The following is a 20,740-nucleotide window of genomic DNA, read 5'->3' as shown; positions in this document are numbered from 1 at the left end:
TGCATATATGCATATAGGGTTTTTTTTGGTTTATATCTTCCCAACCTCTTTATCCTTGTTCCCTTATCTGTACAAAGTAGTGGTGTGTGTGTGTGTGTGTGTGTGTGTGTGTGTGTGCTGGTGACTAGAAATGATGAAATAGCGAAGGTTAGAGATTTTTAGGGAGTTTGTTTTCAGATTTAAAATTCCATGATAGAGATAGAAAGTAGATTAACATGGTTGCCTAGGCCTGAGGAAGGGGCTGGGAAAATGGTGGTAATAGGTTTCTTTTTGGAGAAAATGTCCTAAAATTGATTCTAGTGGTAGCTATATAACTCTTAATACACAAAAGTTCCCACATTGAATTATATAATTTAAGGGTTAAATTCTATAGAATGTAAATTGTAACTCAGTAAAGCTGTTACAGAAATTCTATAATTAGATAAGTATTAAACAAAATGTTCATTAATTTTCTAACATAGTATAAAAACTACACTCTTTACTCTCCAAATGTTCATGTGGATTTTCTGACATCGTCTCCGTTACAGGGGGTCTGGGGACTTGACGTGGTGAAATGGTTATCCTTTTCTCAGACTCACCAGAGTGCATTTTCTGTAGCTCTGACATGTTATTCATCATGTTTTACAGGAAATACATCATATAGCGTAATTTATAAGCTAAGCATAATATGTTCTCTGTTTTTGTCTGAAGACAAAGACAGGGATTTGTTTGCTGCAGGATGGCAATCAGGAGCCTTTCAAAGTCCGGCTGCACCTGGCCAAAGACATTCTGATGATCCAAGAGCAGGATGTGATATGTGTGTCTGGTGAGCCTTTCTATTCTGGTGTAAGTAGCTCTTCCTTCCGTGGAAGATTTTTGTTTTTGTTCATGAACATATGTACCCACAGAAAATTATCAGTCTGTTTTTCTTTTATTGTAGCGCCTAGTCAATCATCCTGTGTGAAGTTTTTGTTTACATTATGAAGGGAGCGGGGTCCTTGTATAAGTACCCATGCTAGCTTCACGGCCACACATTTAGGTGCTGTCTTCACGTGGCGTCTCATTGTTAAATCTGTGAGGGCTCTCTGTGGACATTATCATGACATCTAACATAAAGCCATTTCACTGCTTCCTTTCCAATTGTTATGTTGTTTATTTCCATTTCCTGATTTGCTGTATTACCAAAGTGGTATTGAGTAGAAATGAAGCAAGTCATGATCCGTGATTTGCTCTCAAACTCCGAGAGTATGTTTAATGTGAAATATAATGCTAGTGAGAAGAGACGTGGTCATTAGATGCTCAGATTAAGGAAATTCCATCCCATTCAGACTTTGCAGAAAGTGCTTCTTATAAATGAGTGTCAAAGTTCATCAAGTGATTTTTTTGCATTTGCTGAGATTATTATGGGATATTTCTCTTCAATTCTATCCAAGTTCTCCCCCGAACTTTTTTCAAAAGAGAGATTAGGTCTGTGTATATTCGTTATTCCAACTGCCAAATTTAAAAGCGATAACAATATTTCAGTGTTGAAATATTGAATTTCACAAATTACAAAATGTTACTGATATAGATCCTGTGTAATACATTTATGCCAGATTTATATAAGTCATATTTCTTTAGTTAAAAAAAAAAAAGAAAGAAAGAGAAGGAGGGAATGAAAGAAGGGAGAGAGGAAGGGAAGTAGGAGGAAGGAAGAAAAGGAAGAAGAGATACAGCACTAGTTTTTCCTTAACTAAAAGAGAGGCTAATCCCATGGGAGCAATGTAATCTAACTTGACAGCAAGACCCGTGGTTCAGGATGATTTAAATAGTCTGTGACAAAAGAATGGTCAGGAGTCTGCAAAAAGGCCATTAGCTTTAGTTAGTGAGGGCCCATTGATTTAGGACCTGGTATAACTCCCATTGGATGTTAGTGAAGAGTGAGGTGGAAAGTTCAGCATTATTCACCACCAACAAGACACTCCAAGGTAAGTCTATTAATAAGCTGAAAATTAAGTCTTCAAGCTAAAGAGCTACAGTGTCTGGGGAATCCCGGAAGCCAACTGTTACTGTAATTTTCTTCTCAGATCACGTATGGCAATAAAGTGAAGGTGATGTCTTTAATGTTATTGCACAACAAAGGATAAGTTCTAAAACTTGTCCTGTTTTATAATAAAATGGTTTTTCTTAAATGAAACTAATTGCACCTAAGGATATCTTCCACAGTGGTATTTCAGTATTAGAAGAGCAATGATTGTGATTGATAATTTATGGCTCTTTCTGAGGCTAAATTAGCATTAGATAGAACTTGCTAGAACACTCAGACATATGGTGTTAGATAAAAGTCCTACTTCATTCTTACAGATGGGAAATGATACAAATATTGGAAAATTTAAATCCCATTTGCTCAACCCAGCTCCAGGTTTAATGTGGAGTCTTGGAAAGTCTGCCTTCTAGCGAATTATTTTTTCTTTATAGGAAATCTGTCCCTTCTGTTGGATTCCTTTGGAGATTTCAGTCTCTGCCTGTGGTGACCTGCAGGTTCATTCTGATACATCCATCTAAAGATGTTTGCTATTTGCTTTGCTTGAGAGGCATACGACTTCTTAAATATGAGGATTTCTGCATTTCTTCCATTCAAAAGAGTAATCAGTTATTAACTTTTTAAATGTTGCTTATTTCCCGTTCCCTCTGTTCTTCCCTTTAGTAGTTTTTTAACATGTATTTTAAAACAGCTCCTTTGATTCTTCCTCCTCTACTTTTTCTCATATTTTATACCTGTTTGTCTCTCTGTGGAGTGCTAAAGTAACTCCTTCAGTCTTCCTTTCAGTCCACTAAACTCTCTTTGATTAAATTTAGTCTTTTGTTTGAACTATGTATTAAAATTCTGACTCTGGTAATTATATTGTTTGCTTCTAAAAGTTCCATTCTGTCCCATTCATTTGCTTCATAATATTTTATATAATATTTAATATAATATTTTATATTACTGTCATTCATGTGACATCTCTCGTTCTAGTAATCATGTTAATCCTATCTCTAGGACTGGATCTGGAATTCTAGTATCTGCCATCTTTGTAGATCTTGGTGTGTTATTTGTCCCTTGTTTGTTTGTTTGTTTGCTGACTCATTGTGCTCTATTTCCTTTTGTGACTTTTCACTGTGAGCTCATGTTATTTGATTCTGTGGGGGAATTTTTTGGAGTTTGACTCTATAATGTGTTACAAAGACTATTTGCATCCTTAGACAAGTGTCTATGGATGCTAGCAGATATCCTTTAAACTTAACGCTCAGTTGGGCTTTTGAGGCTACTAGGTAGAACAAAATTCATTTCAAACCCACCTGTGGACCAATTCATTTACAAATTCTCAGAAGAACTGGTTTTTAATTCTTATATTTCGAGCCAAGTTCAAAATGGGCAAGTCTTCCACTATTACTCTGTTGGTGGTTGGAATCCTTTTTCATCCTTCCACTCTACGACGGGGCCACTTCTCACCTTGCTCCTGTCCTGCTAGTTGTGGGCTCCCAGAGGATGCCATCAGGGCCAGAGGTCATGTGAGCCTTCTTACCTCCTGGTCCTTCTTACCTTCTTACCACTTCAACATTATTTCTGACAACTTAGAGTTTTTTCTTCTTTGTTATTTCCCTGACATGATTTTTTGTTTGTTTGTTTTGTTTTGTTCATTATTTTGTTAAGTTTTATTGTGCTGCCCTGGAAAGGGATTTCAGTATATTTGACTTAAGAGTGTCAGACCCAAGGTTTGTTTTGTGTGTGTTGTTTTTTTTTTTTTTTTTTTAACGGTAGAAAGTCTATTGGTTTTTAAATTAGACAGACTTGACTTGTAATCTCAGCCTCACCATTTGCTAGCTTTGTGATCGGAAGTGAGTTCATTACCGTCTCTGAATATTGGTTCTCATGAGTGAAAAAGATGGAATACCTGATTTTCATAATTCATTTGACGGCATTAAATGAGTTTGCATTACCATGGTGATTCCTAGCAGTGAACAATGAAGATTGTTCCCTTTTTCTCATTTTCTGATTATGTGCTATTTATATATTTTTGTCTTAGTTTCACAACCTTCATCTGAGGTCACAATTGTTTCCTAAAATAATGAATGAACTACAAATCTGGATATTTGTTCCTTTCTACAATTCATTTTGTGTACAACTTTGAATGCTTACTCCGGATGAGCAATTTGAGCTGGAAAAATAGTCTTTCTGTATAAAATTAGAAAATGAATCATCTCATCTCAAATGATTTGAGTAAATGTTTTTAAATACAAAAGAGTTTAATTATTAGTGCTTTATTTACATTCAAGTATTCTTAATATGACATAAGTAAAAGGAGCCTTAGATTATCTTAAAGATTATAGGTTGCCCAGCTGGCATGGCTCAATGGTTGAGCATCAACCTATGAACCAGGAGGTCACAGTTTGATTCCCATTCAGGGCACATACCCAGGTTGTTGGCTTGATCCCCAGTGTGGGGCATGCAGGAGGCAGCCAATCAATGATTCTCTCTCATTGATGTTTCCATCTGTCTTTCTGTCTCCCTTCCTCTCTGAAATCAATAAAAATATATTTATTTTTAAAAAATCCTTTTGAACCTGGTTTATTTGCACTTGCAATTCCAGATATATACATGAATCATTTATGTGCTGGGACATGGCAGCCTCCCAGCTCTGCTCTCAAATCTTCATAACAATATGACTTATAGTGATAAAGATAAGAACTTAGCTGACAAAGATATTTACCATTGACAATGAGTTACTTTGATGTAACCAAAACATGGTCATTCCTTAGACAACAAGAATGCGTAATGTGAAACTGAGAAGAGATTTAAAAGTTGATCCCAAAATATGTCCAAAAAATCATCGGAAAGAATTAATTTTTAAACATTTAGCCATTTAATAACACTGCAGCCCTTTTATCTTGACAAATAAATTATTAATGTTTGATTTTAAAATTACAAAACACTCCATTTATTGCAAGATTTGGGAGTCTCTATGCAGACACTGTGTGTGTGTGTGTGTGTGTGTGTGTGCATAAAATAAAACCTAGAGGAGGAATATGCAGTGTAAATGTAGTTTTCTAAAAGCTAACCGTTTTTAACATCCTTTCTTTCAGGAAAGAACGGTGACCATTAGAAGACAAACTGTAGGAGGATTTGGATTAAGCATAAAGGTAACCTGTCTTTCCAGTCCAGCCTTACCAAGGTTGTACTATAATGCTGTATTTTTGTGTATTTTAATTTAATCTGATTAATAATTAGACAGATATGGCTATAGCAAACTCCTCAATATTTGGATTGAAATGTAAGTTAAGTAGGTTCTCATAGAACCTTGGTCACCTTTTGATTAAGAAATTTTGCAAAAGTATTTGAAACTTTTATCTCACTTGGCACTGAACATAACTAATAAACTTTTGTATCTGATTTCATCTAAATTACCAAATATGGTGTTTTAGTGTGCATATCATACTTTAATCAACCAGAGTAGGAAATACTGACCTATCGGTGAATGGAACAAGAGCAGGTTCTATGCTAATAAGATCTTAAGTTAAGTATTGGTTGAATTCTATTCGGAGCCTGTCCAGTTTCTAATTAAACACTGCATTTTTATCTTTTCCAATTAAAAAGCACAATATATGAATTTATATTTACAGGGGGGAGCGGAACATAACATTCCAGTTGTCATTTCAAAAATCTCCAAGGAGCAAAGAGGTAAAGTGTTAAGAGAATAATAAGTAGCCATTCCTTTGTAAGCTATTGTTTTTGAAGAATAAGATGGCATTTAAGAATCTTAAATTAGTATGTCATTGAACAGCTCCAGCTTCCCCAAGACCAGGCAGTAAGTGACTGAGTCTGATTCCTGAGTCTATGCCCTTTATTATCCCAGGGAAGGGCTTCTCTCAAGGGAGAGTGAGAAGGAAAGAAAATAGAGGCTATAACTGCATATGAATTGGGGGGTGCATCGCATTTTTATTCTTTCATTAAACAAACATACAAATAAGTGAAATAATAAGTCACATGAAGTATAAGCAATTTTAGACATTTATTATTTACAGTTCTCAGATGCAAGTTAACTCAGTTATCTCTCCACATAAACTGTTATCTAGGAAAAACACCGAAGGTGTAAAGTGACGGAAATGTATACAATAGTCAAATGTTTAAAAAGAAAGTTGGAGCTGATTCAAGGGCTGATGGACTGAATGTCTAGATCTAAAGTTTTTCATGGCTACCTTAAAATTGTCAGTGCATGGTAAAATTTAGTCATCCATCCAGAAGAGTGACTATTCTTTTTTAACAACTGTACGATCTGAAATAGTAGAACTAAAGAGAAATATCTCAGCTTGTGTTTCAGTATTTGGGCTGAATCACGAGATTACTTTTGTATTTCCATTGTGCATCTTTTAAGATAATATCCACAGTAAGCATGTATTTTTTTCTTTTATTAGTTTGACTTAAAAAAATCTTATCTGTGTGAAGAAAGTAGTTCATGCACAATCAGCTGTCCCTTTGCATTCACAGCAGAACTTTCAGGGCTACTGTTCATCGGGGATGCGATCCTACAGGTATGCCTTTTGCCGGGATTGTTTTATGGCAACCAAAACGTGAAGGCAATCATGATATACCATATGAAATTCTACTTCTCCTTCATTGCAGATAAATGGAATTAATGTGAGAAAGTGCAGACATGAAGAAGTGGTGAGTTTTCTTTCATTTTTCTTTCAATCACGATTTCCCCCATGTGTAAATGAAGGTTTAGTACATTGCCAAAAACTATTCATTTCATTGATTTGAAGGCTATGACATTGGACCAATGTGCTATCAGATTTACAAAGGATCTCTTGATCTCTTAATTGGTGTTTGGGTTTGTTTTTGTGTGTGTGTGTGTGTTTTTTTCATATTTGAAATAAATCAGGGAGTACAGCCGAGGATGAAATGTAACTCACAGATATACTTAAGGAGGGTCATTTGCTATGTTTTTCCTGTGGTTTTTTTTTAATTAATGCTTACTAATTTATGTCCACTAAGTATATTTCTATATGAAATACATCTCAAAATGTTTGCAAATATTTAAAAGCAATGAAATTTATGCCTGTAAAATCTCACACAGTAGCAGGTCAATCGGATGATCATATAAAGACTATTGGAGGGGGCGGGGAGAGAGAAACAGAATTTAACAGAGCTTACTTTCAAGGTGAACAGGTTTAACACTAGGCAGATTGGTCTTCAGTTTTTATTGTGGTATTTTGTTGGACTTTGGTAGACCTGCCGATCTGAAACTTTGGCCTCAGATAGTCTAATCCAGTCAGTTTAGGTTGGACCAGGAATTGGGATTTTAAACAATCAGCTCAAGTGCAATTATGCTGAAAGGAATAGGAAAACGTCAGGGGCTTTGGAAAATGCTTGCCATGGTTGATTAAATAACACTTACAGAGCGTTTGCTGAATTTCTGTGTCACTTCATGTGGGAAGGAATAGAGGAGAAATTATGGTTAATTGTTTATACTCAAGGGTCCAACAAAATATAAAACATTGTAAGCCCTTTGCTTCCTACAGCTCTAATTTATTTGGCTGTGTAATACATTGCTCCTCTGCTAAAAGGGATTTAGAAAACCCTCTGATATATTTACTTATTTCAAACCTCAAAGGGGCAACCTGGAGTGTCTGTGAAAAGCCGCAGTTCTACAAATAGTAATATTTATTAGGGAGGGTCCTTGATTATGAGCACTTAGGATAATTAATCAGTATGCATCACTTGTCTTTGTCTTCTTAAAAATCTTACTTGGGCCACCCCTATTGCCACTCTGTGGTGAATCTTATGTAAAATATAAATCCGTCAAGTCTCAAGCTTCCTGCAAGTATGCAGAGAGGAAAGTAGTGTTTTAGGCAAGTGAGAGAACAGCGTAGCAAAGAGCACTCTGCATGCAGGCTCATGTTAATGTTGAAGATTGCCATGTAAGCAAAGATATTTTAACTTTAGTCTTTCCCCCCAAAAGTACAAAGTGATTTTTAAGCTCATTATACAGGGAGCAAAAAGATGTGCATTCTCTTTTCCAACCACATGCTGTTAGATGGAATAGTTTTTGCACTTTTCTCCTCAGAAGCAGGCAGCATGCTTAAGATAAATAGTGATGGGCCTTTGATTAAGCAGACTAACGGGGCATGAAAGTCTAGAACACACTAGTAATGCCACTTCTTAAGGGCGTTCATTTTCTTTCAAAGAAAAGGAAGTTAGAATTGCATTGCAAATTGTGTGTGGTGCCCTAGCTGGTTTGGCTGAGTGGATAGAGCGTCAGCCTGAGGACTGAAGGGTCCCGGGTTTGATTCCAGTCAAGGGCACATGGCCGAGGTGCAGGCTCGATCCCCAGTAGGGGGCGTGCAGGAGGCAGCCCACGATGATTCTCTCTCTCCCTCTCCCTTCCTCTCTGAAATAAAAAATATATATTTAAAAAAAACAAGAAATTACATGTGGTCCTTCACAATAAACTTTTATCTTTAAGCTGCTTAACCTTATCAGCTTTGAAATATAGGTACTAACATTCTTATTTAATTTCAATCAATTACTTGTATCATCACTATTAATTACCTGAACAAATAGACTTACTACACCTCCGTGGAACTAAGATGTTAATTAAATGTTTAAGAATGGATTTACATGGGCAGAAAAAGCACAAGCATCTCAGAGGATGTAGATGGTCTTAAAATAGCATGCTGATATACCACGTTCCTTAGTCCAAGTCAAGTAATTCACATAACGTTTCAAATTCAGAAACAAATTTTGTAGGCATGACTATATATTGTTTGTGCATGTAACTTTTATTAATCTACACCATTCAGTCACATTGTTAGAAATTCTGCATTTAGCTCTGATCAGCTTCACTCTTTTTATTTTAATTTTTAATCTTATTTTTTCCATCCCCATTTATCCCTTCTATGCCCTCTTCCACCTCTACCCCCACCCCCACCATACTGTTGTCCATGTCCATGATGATCAGCTTCACTCTTTTTTTTAAAATTTAATTTATTTTTTTAATATATTTTTTATTGATTTCAGGGAGAGGGAGAGAGAGATGGAAACATCAATGATGAGAGAGAATAATTGATCGACTGCCTCCTATATGCCCCACACTGGGGATCGAGCCCACAACCTGGGCATGTGCCCTTGACCGGAATCGAACCTGGGACCCCTTAGTCTGCAGGCTGATGCTCTACCCATTGAGCCAAACCAGAAATAGTATAGCTGTTACTTTTGTATTGAAGTTTAAGGTTTAACTTTTGTGGGAGGGGGATCCCATGTTGTCTGTCCTGGGTGTTCAGTAGAATTGTTGTTGAAATTCTTTGCACAAATGCTTAGAGTTAGATGATCACAGTGCTTGTATCTATATGCTTCTGTCTGGTGGTATAAGTCAATCCTGGGCTTCACTCACACCATACAAGCCATTCTTCTTTCTAGAAGACGGCTAAGGAAGAGAAGCTCCCGAAGTTTCCTCATGAAGAAAGAATAGAATAAGTGCCAAACGCTGCTTTTCATGTGACCTGGTGGAAAGGTAGCAGGATACCTCATACAGAGGGTTTTAACGCTCAGAAAAAAAATGCGTACGAATCTTACCTCTGACCACTTACTAACATTATAATTTCAGGCAAATAAACGTACCTTTTCTGTCCCTCTCTTGATCATTTGTAAAAATAAACTAATAATAACTTTTATAAGGGTTGAATTAGTGTAATGTATATGAAAATGCTAGCACAGCTCTGGAAACTTAGAAAAAGTATACATTATTTTATGCCATCAAATACTATTGCTTCCTACACTGTCACTTATAGTGGAAGAGTTTGTATCCTGATTCTAGAATCAAGATTGTTATAAATCTATTAATATAACGGAAATTTCTATCTCATAAGACTTTTAAAATAGAACAGGTCATTACAAGGCAAAGCAGGAACAATGGCTAGATGATTTCAGAGATTTTCCTCTAAAAGAGCATTTCTGATTTCAGGTTAGAGGTTCATGGGCCCTAAAAAAGGGATTCACCTGCTTTTTTAAATTTTATGGTCTTAATAATAAAAATACTATAGTTCTGATCTGTGATTTTAAAATCAATTCTAAAAAACTGTAATTCTTGGTGGAAAACCAACATGACGGCGGGCAAGACCAGAAATTGAAGAAATAACTAGAGGAAGATACAAACAAGCGGAAGCATACACCTTGTTCATGGATCAGGAGGATTAACGTCATTAAAATGTATGTACTACACAAAGCAATCTATAGATTCAATGGAATTCTGATTAAAATATCTACGGCATATTTCACAGAACTAGAGCAAACACTTCCCTGATACTGTTCCTTATCAACAGCTGGAATCAGGTTATATATCTCCTAGTTACATCCTGTTGAGTTCGCTGATTAGTTTGGACAATGTCTAAGAACTCCTCCGTTGCTTTCACAAAGCAATATCAAAAAGAAGGCATACTTTTTGCTGCTACTGACTTCCTTGACAATGCAGTATTTGTTGCTGTTAATTCGTTGTGTGATTCCTGCACACTGTCGCGGACGTGAGCTTGTCAGTTCCAGCAGTGAACAGAAACAGTGCTGGGCCCATCTTCAGACCTACAAGCTCTGGGTTGGAGACATCTGTATTGTGTCACCAGTTTATGAAGCTCAGACAGGAGCAGAGTCAGCGGCAGGGTTGTAGCGATTTCCCAGTCCAGTGATCTGACAAGTTGTTGCCCCAATCAATCTGTCAACATGTCCCTCCCATCTTTTCTCTCGCTAAGTTGTTGCTGTGGACCAGCACCACCTGGGGTTATTGCTGCCCCCGGTTGCCATGGAGACGGAGCAATAATAGAGATGGAAGTACAGCTTTGTTTCCTCCTGCTATGACTGGCACACATTCCCTTGTTGTACTCAACACTTCAAATATAACTAAGGCAGGTGGCATGGCAATAAGGGAATCTCAAAGACATGTGAGTCTCGTGTCTTTAACACTCCATCCGGGCAGGGAGTCCAGCTTCCCTTATGCTCACCTGCTTCTCAAAGGAAATGTTTGTGGGAATTACCATCAGTCCTTCTCTCCAAGGCTGTTTCACTGGAAAGTATTCTCTGTGAGTGTACATGCCCTCCAAAAGCATTCTTCTTAACATCTCTGTCTGAATAGAAATCTTTTCTATTTTATGACCCAAGTGAATAGTCTATAGATGGCATTCATTGGCTTCTATCCATTTAATGGGCTGGAGCTTAAATTCCCTTGTTACTAAAGCATTGCTAGGAAGTCACAAGACATACTCAAGACTCTAGATGTCCTCTGACAAACTGTGGTTTTATGTAGAGGCTAATCTGCAAACAGACTGGGACAGAACTATTGTTAACCTATTGTCATTAATGTGCTTACCCCTTCCCTGGCAGCTCCTTTGGATTAAGACGACACATGCACTTTGGAGAGGAACGAAGGTGCTAATGAGCCCTGAGTGCATGAGCACCCAGTTTTCCTAAGGAGTGTTTTTTGTTGGTTGGTTGGTTCTCTTGTTTTTGTTTTGTGTCATTCAGGTACCAGGAGTGTCCTTAGGGAGTGTCCTTAGGGACTTTGTGGGAATAGAAGTAGAAAACTAGATGAGAGAGAAGTTTAAGAAGACAATACGTTTATAGTTTTGCTAACAGTCCATCCTTATATATTTTTAGTAATTTCCATACAAGTAAGATGGGGGCATATATGGCTTCCAAATAAAGTAAATGCCTCTCATAAAATATATGTATTATGCATAATTCCATAAATATCTTATGGCTATCCAGTTGTCATCTCTCTAGTATTGTTGTGCATGGTAAGTTTCTTCATATATTTAGCAATATATAAGGCAAACTATTTTCTCCCTATTCATTTAATATATTCTATTTGGGATATTCATTTACTATATTACAGTTGAGACATACACATCTATTTTTAAGTATTTGAAATTATCAGACTCCCAAAGAAACTACTATTTTCCCCTGGCAAGTACAGCTGTGTTTCCCCTGTGCAAACTTCTGTAACCAAGGAAATGCTGGCATAGCCTAATCTGGTGACCCCTCAATGATGCTCATGGTATCAGAGGATACTATACTCAATGAGTATCATGGGGGGGTGAGTGGCATTTCAATTCAGAATAACGTAAGTAAATTGACTTACACAATAGACTAAAATGACAGTATATGGCAGGAAACAGCACAAGCAACTCTAAATGTTTACTTCTTAGGCCTGTGTTCTGCAAACATGATAATATGCACAAACAGATATTTAGTAATTGTATGCTGCAGCTGCAAATCTAATGTGGGTGTAATAGTGTTTGTTTTTTCAGATCTTGACAATTCATTTTATATGAGATAATCATACAGAATTCTAAAAAAATAAGGAAGAGAGTTATGATTTCCCTCTTTTCCTTCAAAATTCTACTTAATTCTGTATACTGTTTACAACCTAGATGTTCATGGAGCTATGGTTTTTAATATCATACATTTAGAATATGTGCATTAGTTATTTCAGTCAAATGCAATTATGCAAAATATTTTCATCCATATGAGGTTATTTTAATAACTCTGTATTTTCCTAGATAAATATGGAGATGTTTTGTACCGCACTGTCTTCCCTTAAACATATCATAACTATATATAAAAGTACACTAAAATATGTCCAGCCTGTAAAATATGTCTTTTTCTCCCACCTTCCATTATTTTTTAATATTTATGAAAGTAATTTCATTTTCCTATCCTGTATTTGTAAGAACTTAAGAACTATTTTTGAAATATAATGAAGACAGTCAGCATCTTTATTCAGTGCCTGATTTTAAACGACATGGTCTGATTGTTTTAACATTTAAGATAATTTTATTGCTTATTAAAATTAACTTATTAAGGTTATTCATTCAAAAGTCTATAATGATGACATTTATAGGCCAGCTGCCAGGCTACGCTGTTTGAATTCATCTGTGAACAAGATATAGCTCGCTGCCCTTATGTAGCACACAATTTCATGGAGCAGAGACAGACTACATATTAGCACAGTATCCAGTAGATTACAAGGTGCAATTGAGCATGAAAAATGATGGGCAGAGCAGGTAAACAAGGAAAGAAAGGATTTGGAGAGCTATAATTTTAAATAAGCTGATGAAGGTAGGACTCATTGGAATGTTTTTGGAGCAGAGAGTAGAAAGAGGTAAAGATTTAGCCATGCAAATGTGTAGAAAAGGGCCATGCTAGACATAGAGAACAGTCATATTAAAGAAATACCATGCGTTTTCTTATATTCTTATTTTTCGTAACTTTTTATTAGGAATTGCAGCTTAGTTTGACAAAATGTCCTTTTAGAATTTCTAATGAAAAAGAAAAAAATCTACCTGTATCTATCTAATCTACCTATCATCTATCTATGTCACAATAATAGATAATATATGTACATTTAACTTGATGAAATTAATTATATTGGCAATAAATTCTTGATTTTTATCCTGATTTGCTCTGTTGAAATAAAGGCTCATAGAACAATTTAATTTGTCATTTGTTGGATTCTGTATGCTAATGGTGAATTTTGAATTATTTCATCCATATTCATATTAATAATAGTCTCTTATTTCTTTTCTTCAAGCTATTTATGTAACCCTTTGTATTAATTTTTATTTACTTTAGTTTGATTTAATAATTTTATGCTGGAATAATTTCTTCTTTAAGAATTAGATAAAACAAAGTAAAATATTGCTTGAATCATTAAGGTAACCATTTTGAGATTAAAACAAATAGTGGGAAGCATTTCTATTATTAGGTCAACTAATGAACAAAGTATTCTGCTTGTTGAGTTAAAGTTCAACTCATCTAGGATGTGACTTTTCACGGGCTTTTTGCATAAAATCTTGTTTTAATGGGGCCTTTGAAAGTGATGGAACTATTTTTAGTTTGAGCTTTAAAAATTTTAATAAAATTCGATCCACTATTTCAACATTCTTGCTTCATTTGCCGGTGGGTAGGGGAGGCTGGGGGAAGGTCAATTGGGGAAAAAAAAAAAAAAAAGGAAACATATGTGCTACTATTTGTAATACTTTACACAATAAAAAAATAAAAAGAAATAAAGAACTAAAAAATAATAATAATAAAAAGTAAAGTGAATGGCTTCTTTCCCATACCGCAGCACCCCCATACTGGTCTAATTCTGTGGCTGTGGTTCCATTCCCTACCTAGAGGCTCTTGTTGCTATCTGATCCGATTCCCTTACCTTGTGTCCTTAGGGCTCCTGTTGTTCCCTGCTAGTGCTATCTGAGGAGGTGAGAGGACCTTTCCCTAGTGTCTCTAGGTGGATAAAAGAATGCTTTACTTAGCTGTGGGTAGAGAATTCCTCTATTGGGTAAAAACACTTAACACATCCCTCCCCTGTCCTGTTTCTCCAGTCCTGGGGTCCCTACTCAATTCTTTTTTTTTTAAATCTACCATTGAGAGTTCTATTTTGGTTGTCATTTGCATTTTCTCCTCATGTTTATAATTACACTTAATAAGGAGAAGCATCTTTTTGGGACCAGAAATTAATGTACATTATTTTGATAGCCAATTCTTTAATAACTTGAGGTTGAGCATTGTTTCATAACAAGTTATGTTCCTATGTCTAGTAACTACTTTTTCACTAATTATTCTTTTTTATAGCTTTATGTTTATTGTTTACACTATTATAGATGTCCCCACGTCTCCCCGACCTTTGCCCACCCCCACCCAGTTCTTGCTCCCCCTTCCCTCTAGCCATCACCACAATGTTGTCTATGTCCACCGTTATGCAATACATTCTTTGTTCACTAATTATTCTTATTTCTTTTTTTAGTTTACACAAGATTTTTAAAATTATAAATATATTTATATCTTTTCCAGGTATGTTTGCTTTAAGTAAATCCTCTGCTTCTTGTATTTCTTTTAATGTTCCCTACACTTGTCCTGGAATAATTTTTTAAGAAATTGCCATTATTTTAACTGGTAGATTGAGACCTATTAATTCCATGATTTGGAAAATGTTGAGTTATTGATAATAATAGTATTATTATTATTTTAAATATCCAGGGAAAGGAAAGTAAAACGTGCAATGGTATAATGGGAAAATAATACCTATTTTTTTTTTTGCAAAGAGTTTGAGTGAATTGGAGCCATTTTATTTACATAAAATCAGCACTCTGGACAACATCTACAGGGTCATTTATTTGTAGATCTCCAAATGTTGCATATATGTTCAATAAATATTTTTAACTTAATAAATATAGTGGGTTGAGCACTACGTTTTCCTGCAAAGTTTGTGATCATTCATATGTATCTGATGTAGACCATAAGCTCAAGATACCCTCAGTAAATATGAATGGAAGATGATGATATTGTGAGCGAACAAGGGACCACAGAATGGTAGAAAGAGGATGAACATGGATGGCTGTGTTTCTGCAATGTTAGATCATTTATTCCCCTCTGTCTTTCATAAAATATTTCTGACCACCAGGGAACAGTGAAAGGTGGAAAAGGCAGTACATCATTTCAAGATTTTTGCAACCATAAAACTTTTGTGAACACACTGATAATATCATTGTAATCTTTTTTTTTTTTTAATTTTAGGTTCAAGTTCTTAGGAATGCTGGAGAAGAAGTGACCCTAACAGTGTCTTTTTTAAAAAGAGCACCTGCTTTCCTCAAACTCCCACTGAATGAAGATTGTGCATGTAAGCATTTATGAAGAATAGGTATAATCATCACATTTACTTTATAAATATTATTTCCTGACACTAATTAGTAATAGTGATTTCTTTTCCCATGTGAATTTCTGCCAGAATACTTTTAATACTTATGTAAAAAGAACAAGTATTATTTTTATTTCAGAATGTATTCATTACACTTACAGTTATTTCCAATATTTAATTGGAAAAGCATTGTTTATTTAAAAAATAAGTATCATAACAAATATATGCATTGTGTATCTCTAGTAAGTATTATTAATAATATTTGATGAATATACTCTATCTAACTAGAGAATGATGGACATTTATTTGACTACTGGACTTGTTAAACAAGCATTGACACATGCTTTCTGGATGAAAATATGGAAATGTATTAATTTTCTTAGGAGTTATTTAAAATGTCTATATCATTTGCATACTATGAAATGTACATTTTCTAATATTTTTGCTAAAACTATCAAAGAAGAATACATTTTTAACTCAGGCATAATTTGCATGCAGTGAAATGCAAAGACGTTAAATGAATAGTTGGAACAGTTCTGGCCAATACACATTTGCTTACTCCGCATCCTGAAAAATCACAGGATGGCTCCTCTGTGCCTCTTCCCAGGAAATAACATTGCCGGAAACAACCATTGATTTCACATTTATCATCATATACTTGTTTCTTTTAAAACTGGATAAAGTAGAATCATACTGTATTCACTCCTTTATGTCTGGCTTCTTTCATTATGTGCAATCATTGTTTTATATTTCAGTGGGTAATATTGGGTTCTATCATGTATTTATATTGCTGTGTAATATTGGGTTCTATCATATGAATCTAGCGCAGTTTGATATTGCATTATTTTGTTTATAGACAACAGCGCTGTCCCCAGTATTTTGCTATTATAGATTGAACTGCTATGAACATTCTTGTGTAGGTGCTGGAAGTTTTCCAATTTTATGTTGCAATTATAAGTATATAGAAATGGAGCCGCTGAGTTACAGAATAGTATAATTAACTTGTTAACAAACTATCAAACATATTTCTAAAATAAGCATGCATTTAAAGACCTCTCACTTTCTACTCCAGCAGTGTATGAGAGTTCTGGAGGCTCTACATTATTCAAATATTTGCTGGTCAAAGATTATTTTTATCCATTATATTGATGTGTAGTGGTATCTTATTATAGTTTTAATTTGCATTTCTCAGAAGACTAATGATGATTAGCTCCTTATCATGTGCCATTTGCATATTTTATTGTCCATTTGCATATCTTATTTTGTAATGTGTCTACTCAAGCCTTTTGTCCATTTTTCTATTATTATGTCTTGATATTATTGCACTGCAAGAGTTTGAAAAATATAATCTGTATATAAGCCTTTGTCAGCTATATATGTTACATTTTCACTCCATCTGTGCATAACTATATTTTTTTATCTAAAATTTTCTTAGATTTGCAGTTCTAAATTTTGATAAAATCTAATTTACCATTCTTTTTTTTTTAGTCATTTTTGTTGTATATGCTTATTCCTTGCTGTATATTCTGTGAAAAATAATGGCCAAACCTGAGATCATAGAGATATTTACCTACATTTTTCCTAGCAGCCTTAGAGCATTGAATTTTATATTCCATCTTACATTAATTACTTTTTTGTGTCTAAAATAGCAATCAAGGAATCACTTTCTTATTTTCATTAATTTATGTCTATTCTTGCAATAAAATCACACCAATGGTTACTGTAGCATTGTACAAACATGCTCATTGTATCGCATTTCACTTTATTGAGCCTTGAAGATATTGTATGTTTTACAAACTGAAGGTTTATAGTAACCCTGTGTAGAACAAGTCTGTCGGTGCCATTTCTCTAACAGCACTTGCTTACTCCTGCTTCCTGAGCTGAAATTCAAGTTACCTCATATCCATTACATAAAAGTTACCTGCAATCATTGGTGCTGCAAATCGGGATAAGTTCTTTGCCAATGCTTTTTGTCTATTTAAACTAAGTTGCCAATTCACAGAATTTGATATGATTCCATTTTATTCCATTTAAAATGGATAAAAGTTTTAAAGTAATACGTGAGTGCATTACAAATATTATCTCATAAGAGAGATACAGATAAACATCAACAGGAAAAGTAGCTAAAACAAAGTATAGAATCTTTAACATTTAAAGAGTGGAAAAACCATGTTCAGGCTAGTATAGGAAAAAGTGTATGATTCCTTCTGAGCACCAAGACAACTTGAGAATTTTAGAGTAATAAAAGTGTAGACCAAAATCATTACATTTTAACACATCAGTTACTATATTAGGAGTGTTACTTTTGACCCTGATGTTTAAATTTAAGTATAATATTGCAAATGAGAATTGGGAGTCAATTACATTAATAGCTCATGTTTGTCAACATTAACCATTCCAAAAAGCACATTGTCTTTAGAAAAACAAATAAAACAGAAATCAAGACATGTTTCTAGGCCTAATTTTAAAAATGACCAAATGGTGAAATCTTGAAAAATGAAAAATAGTTAAGATGCCAATAGCTCATCTTTAAAAAAAAATAGATATTAATAGGTCTCAGTTTTTGTTGCAGTTTAGCAAAAGTAGATAGTGGCGATAGGGTGCTTCCAAGTGTAGTACTAAGAGATCTTGTGAAAACAGAACACAGAAAACCTTGGTTTGCCTCTAAAGGTAGGATTTGCCAGGAGGCTGACACGTGACATTATATAGAACGTTGATGACAAACAAAACCCCGCACTATTAAGGGTAATAAATATGGTTCACTTTGGATAGTGGGAGGAGGGGTATTGGGGGGGGGGGGTAAGGACACATATGTAATACCTTAATCAATAAACAAAAAAATTATATATTACTTTTATAAGGTTGTTTATTTTCCTTAATAAAGCCTTCACTTTGCTGAAATCAAACACCAATATTTGCAAGTCTCTTTTAGTACCCCAATAACCTTAGTCAGTGAGCTGACTTGCAAAACTCTGACTCTGATATAAGTGAAAGGGAAGTTTATTTCGCCACCTGATTTGCTCGCTGTAACTGAGCATCGCAGAGCAGAGCAGTGTGGAATGCGTTCGCCTCTAGAGCCCTTCGGCGTTCTGACCGGTGGGCGCTGTGTTTTGTTTCCTGTAGGTGCACCAAGCGACCAGGGTAGTGGCACCTCCTCTCCTCTTTGTGACAGCGGCTTACATCTCAACTACCATCCCAGTAACACAGTAAGACGGCTGAAGCATGGCTCATATTAATAAGGAGGCTAACACCCCAAGCCCCCCCAACATGTATATTTATAGTTTGCAGAACCTGATATTGAATCTGATATTAATAAGGAGGCTAACACCCCAAGCCCCCCAACATGTATATTTATAGTTTGCAGAACCTGATATTGAATCTGATATTAATAAGGAGGCTAACACCCCAAGCCCCCCAAAATATGTATATTTATAGTTTGCAGAACCTGATATTGAATCTGATATTAATAAGGAGGCTAACACCCCAAGCCACCCAAAAAATGTATATTTATAGTTTGCAGAACCGGATATTGAATCTGGTATTAATAAGGAGGCTAACACCCCAAGCCCCCCAAAATATGTATATTTATAGTTTGCAGAATCGGATATTGAATCTGGTATTAATAAGGAGGCTAACACCCCAAGCCCCCCAAATATGTATATTTATAGTTTGCAGAACCGGATATTGAATCTGGTATTAATAAGGAGGCTAACACCCCAAGCCCCCCAAATATGTATATTTATAGTTTGCAGAACCGGATATTGAATCTGGTATTAATCAGGAGGCTAACACCCCAAGCCCCCCAAAATATGTACATTTATAGTTTGCAGAACCTGATATTGAATCTGGTTTGAAATCCTTGGTGGCTTCCTAATGGAAGTATTAGGATAAGCCACGAAGGAAAACATAAGTAGGTCAGGTCCTTTTCTCCTCTGAGGGCTGAAAGCTGTAGAGACTTTTAGCTTCAAGAGGTCGTGTATAACCCCTTGTAAGCATTTTATGACATTGCGTAGTATATGTTATTTCATGCTCTAAATGATTTGCCATGATTTGTATCGTTTTTTTCTACTGAAATGATTTAGCTAAAAGAAGCTATTTTATTTGCCGCTTTTTAGATTTTCTTAACAATCTTCATGCATATCAGGGAATTAATGTAAAACGAGAAAAATCTAACCCATACATTATGTTAGACTATAATGAATGTTAAGCTATACATACATTTAATGATTGATAAAATTGGCATGTGTGTTTTTTATATATTTAATGAGATGGTGTTGTTTTTTTAATTTTTCGCTTGTATTTTTGGAATAAGGTTTTATTTGAATTTTATAATTTTTTAAGCCTCTTAAAACATTCATGCATTCTAAATACAAAACAATTCTTTCTGGTTATATGTAAAACTAACAGTTATCCTCTGTGCTCACAAACATGAAGGCTAGCAGAACTAACTGTAAGAGGCTTTTATTTTTTTACTAGAGGCTTTTATTAAAAGGTGAGAGGCACTGGGGGAGGGGTCCCTCTCACAGTCCGGGAACACTCAGGGATGGTCCCCTCCCGGCGTAGGCCCGCTACCATCCTTAATCTCAATGATGTACTCCTGCACTTTCTGTTAGAACTGCATTAATAAAGAAGTTAAATATAATTTTATTGTCAATGAATATGGACTTCTCCTTGTGGTAATCTGTAAATACCTTCTGATTATTTTGGGGGAAATATATCCCCCAAAAGGATTTGTGAAGTAGAAACTCAAAACACAGAAAGAAAAAAAAGACACGAGTGAATGTTGGAATTCTTTTCAGGACACATTATCATGCTCTTCATGGCCAGCTTCTCCAGGCCTGAGATGGGAAAAGCGATGGTGTGACCTTAGACTGCTCCCTCTGCTTCATTCTCGTTTCTCTCAGTATGTGCCCGGGACAGATCTGAGTCGGTGAGTTCATGTTACTGAGTTCTGATTTTTTCTTCATTCAAAATGGGACCTTTAGTCAAACTCAAACTCTTAATATAGGATACCTTCTGGTTCTTATTTTCATACTGGAGGCCCACAGATTCGTGCA

The 20,740-nt window shown here is 35.3% G+C and overlaps 1 protein-coding gene across 8 annotated transcripts in view; it reads left to right on the top strand.

The window, feature by feature from the left end:
* The window catches only part of SNTG1 (syntrophin gamma 1), a 121,275-nt gene that overhangs the window by 64,485 nt on the left and 36,050 nt on the right, over positions 1 to 20,740 (top strand). For 6 of the 8 annotated variants that reach the window (XM_080647249.1, XM_080647252.1, XM_080647247.1 and 3 more), the window contains 8 exons: positions 691 to 825; positions 5,086 to 5,142; positions 5,623 to 5,680; positions 6,488 to 6,531; positions 6,623 to 6,664; positions 15,563 to 15,665; positions 18,807 to 18,889; positions 20,483 to 20,613. In XM_080647249.1, coding sequence (XP_080503375.1) covers positions 691 to 825; positions 5,086 to 5,142; positions 5,623 to 5,680; positions 6,488 to 6,531; positions 6,623 to 6,664; positions 15,563 to 15,665; positions 18,807 to 18,889; positions 20,483 to 20,613 — 653 coding nt within the window. The remainder of the gene's footprint in view (positions 1 to 690; positions 826 to 5,085; positions 5,143 to 5,622; positions 5,681 to 6,487; positions 6,532 to 6,622; positions 6,665 to 15,562; positions 15,666 to 18,806; positions 18,890 to 20,482; positions 20,614 to 20,740) is intronic. The other 2 variants (XM_080647253.1, XM_080647248.1) reach the window with 1 other exon arrangement.

This window comes from Plecotus auritus (genome assembly GCF_963455305.1).
Source record: "Plecotus auritus genome assembly, chromosome: 11".
NCBI lineage: Eukaryota > Metazoa > Chordata > Mammalia > Chiroptera > Vespertilionidae > Plecotus > Plecotus auritus.
This window is presented reverse-complemented; position numbering and strand designations above follow the sequence as displayed.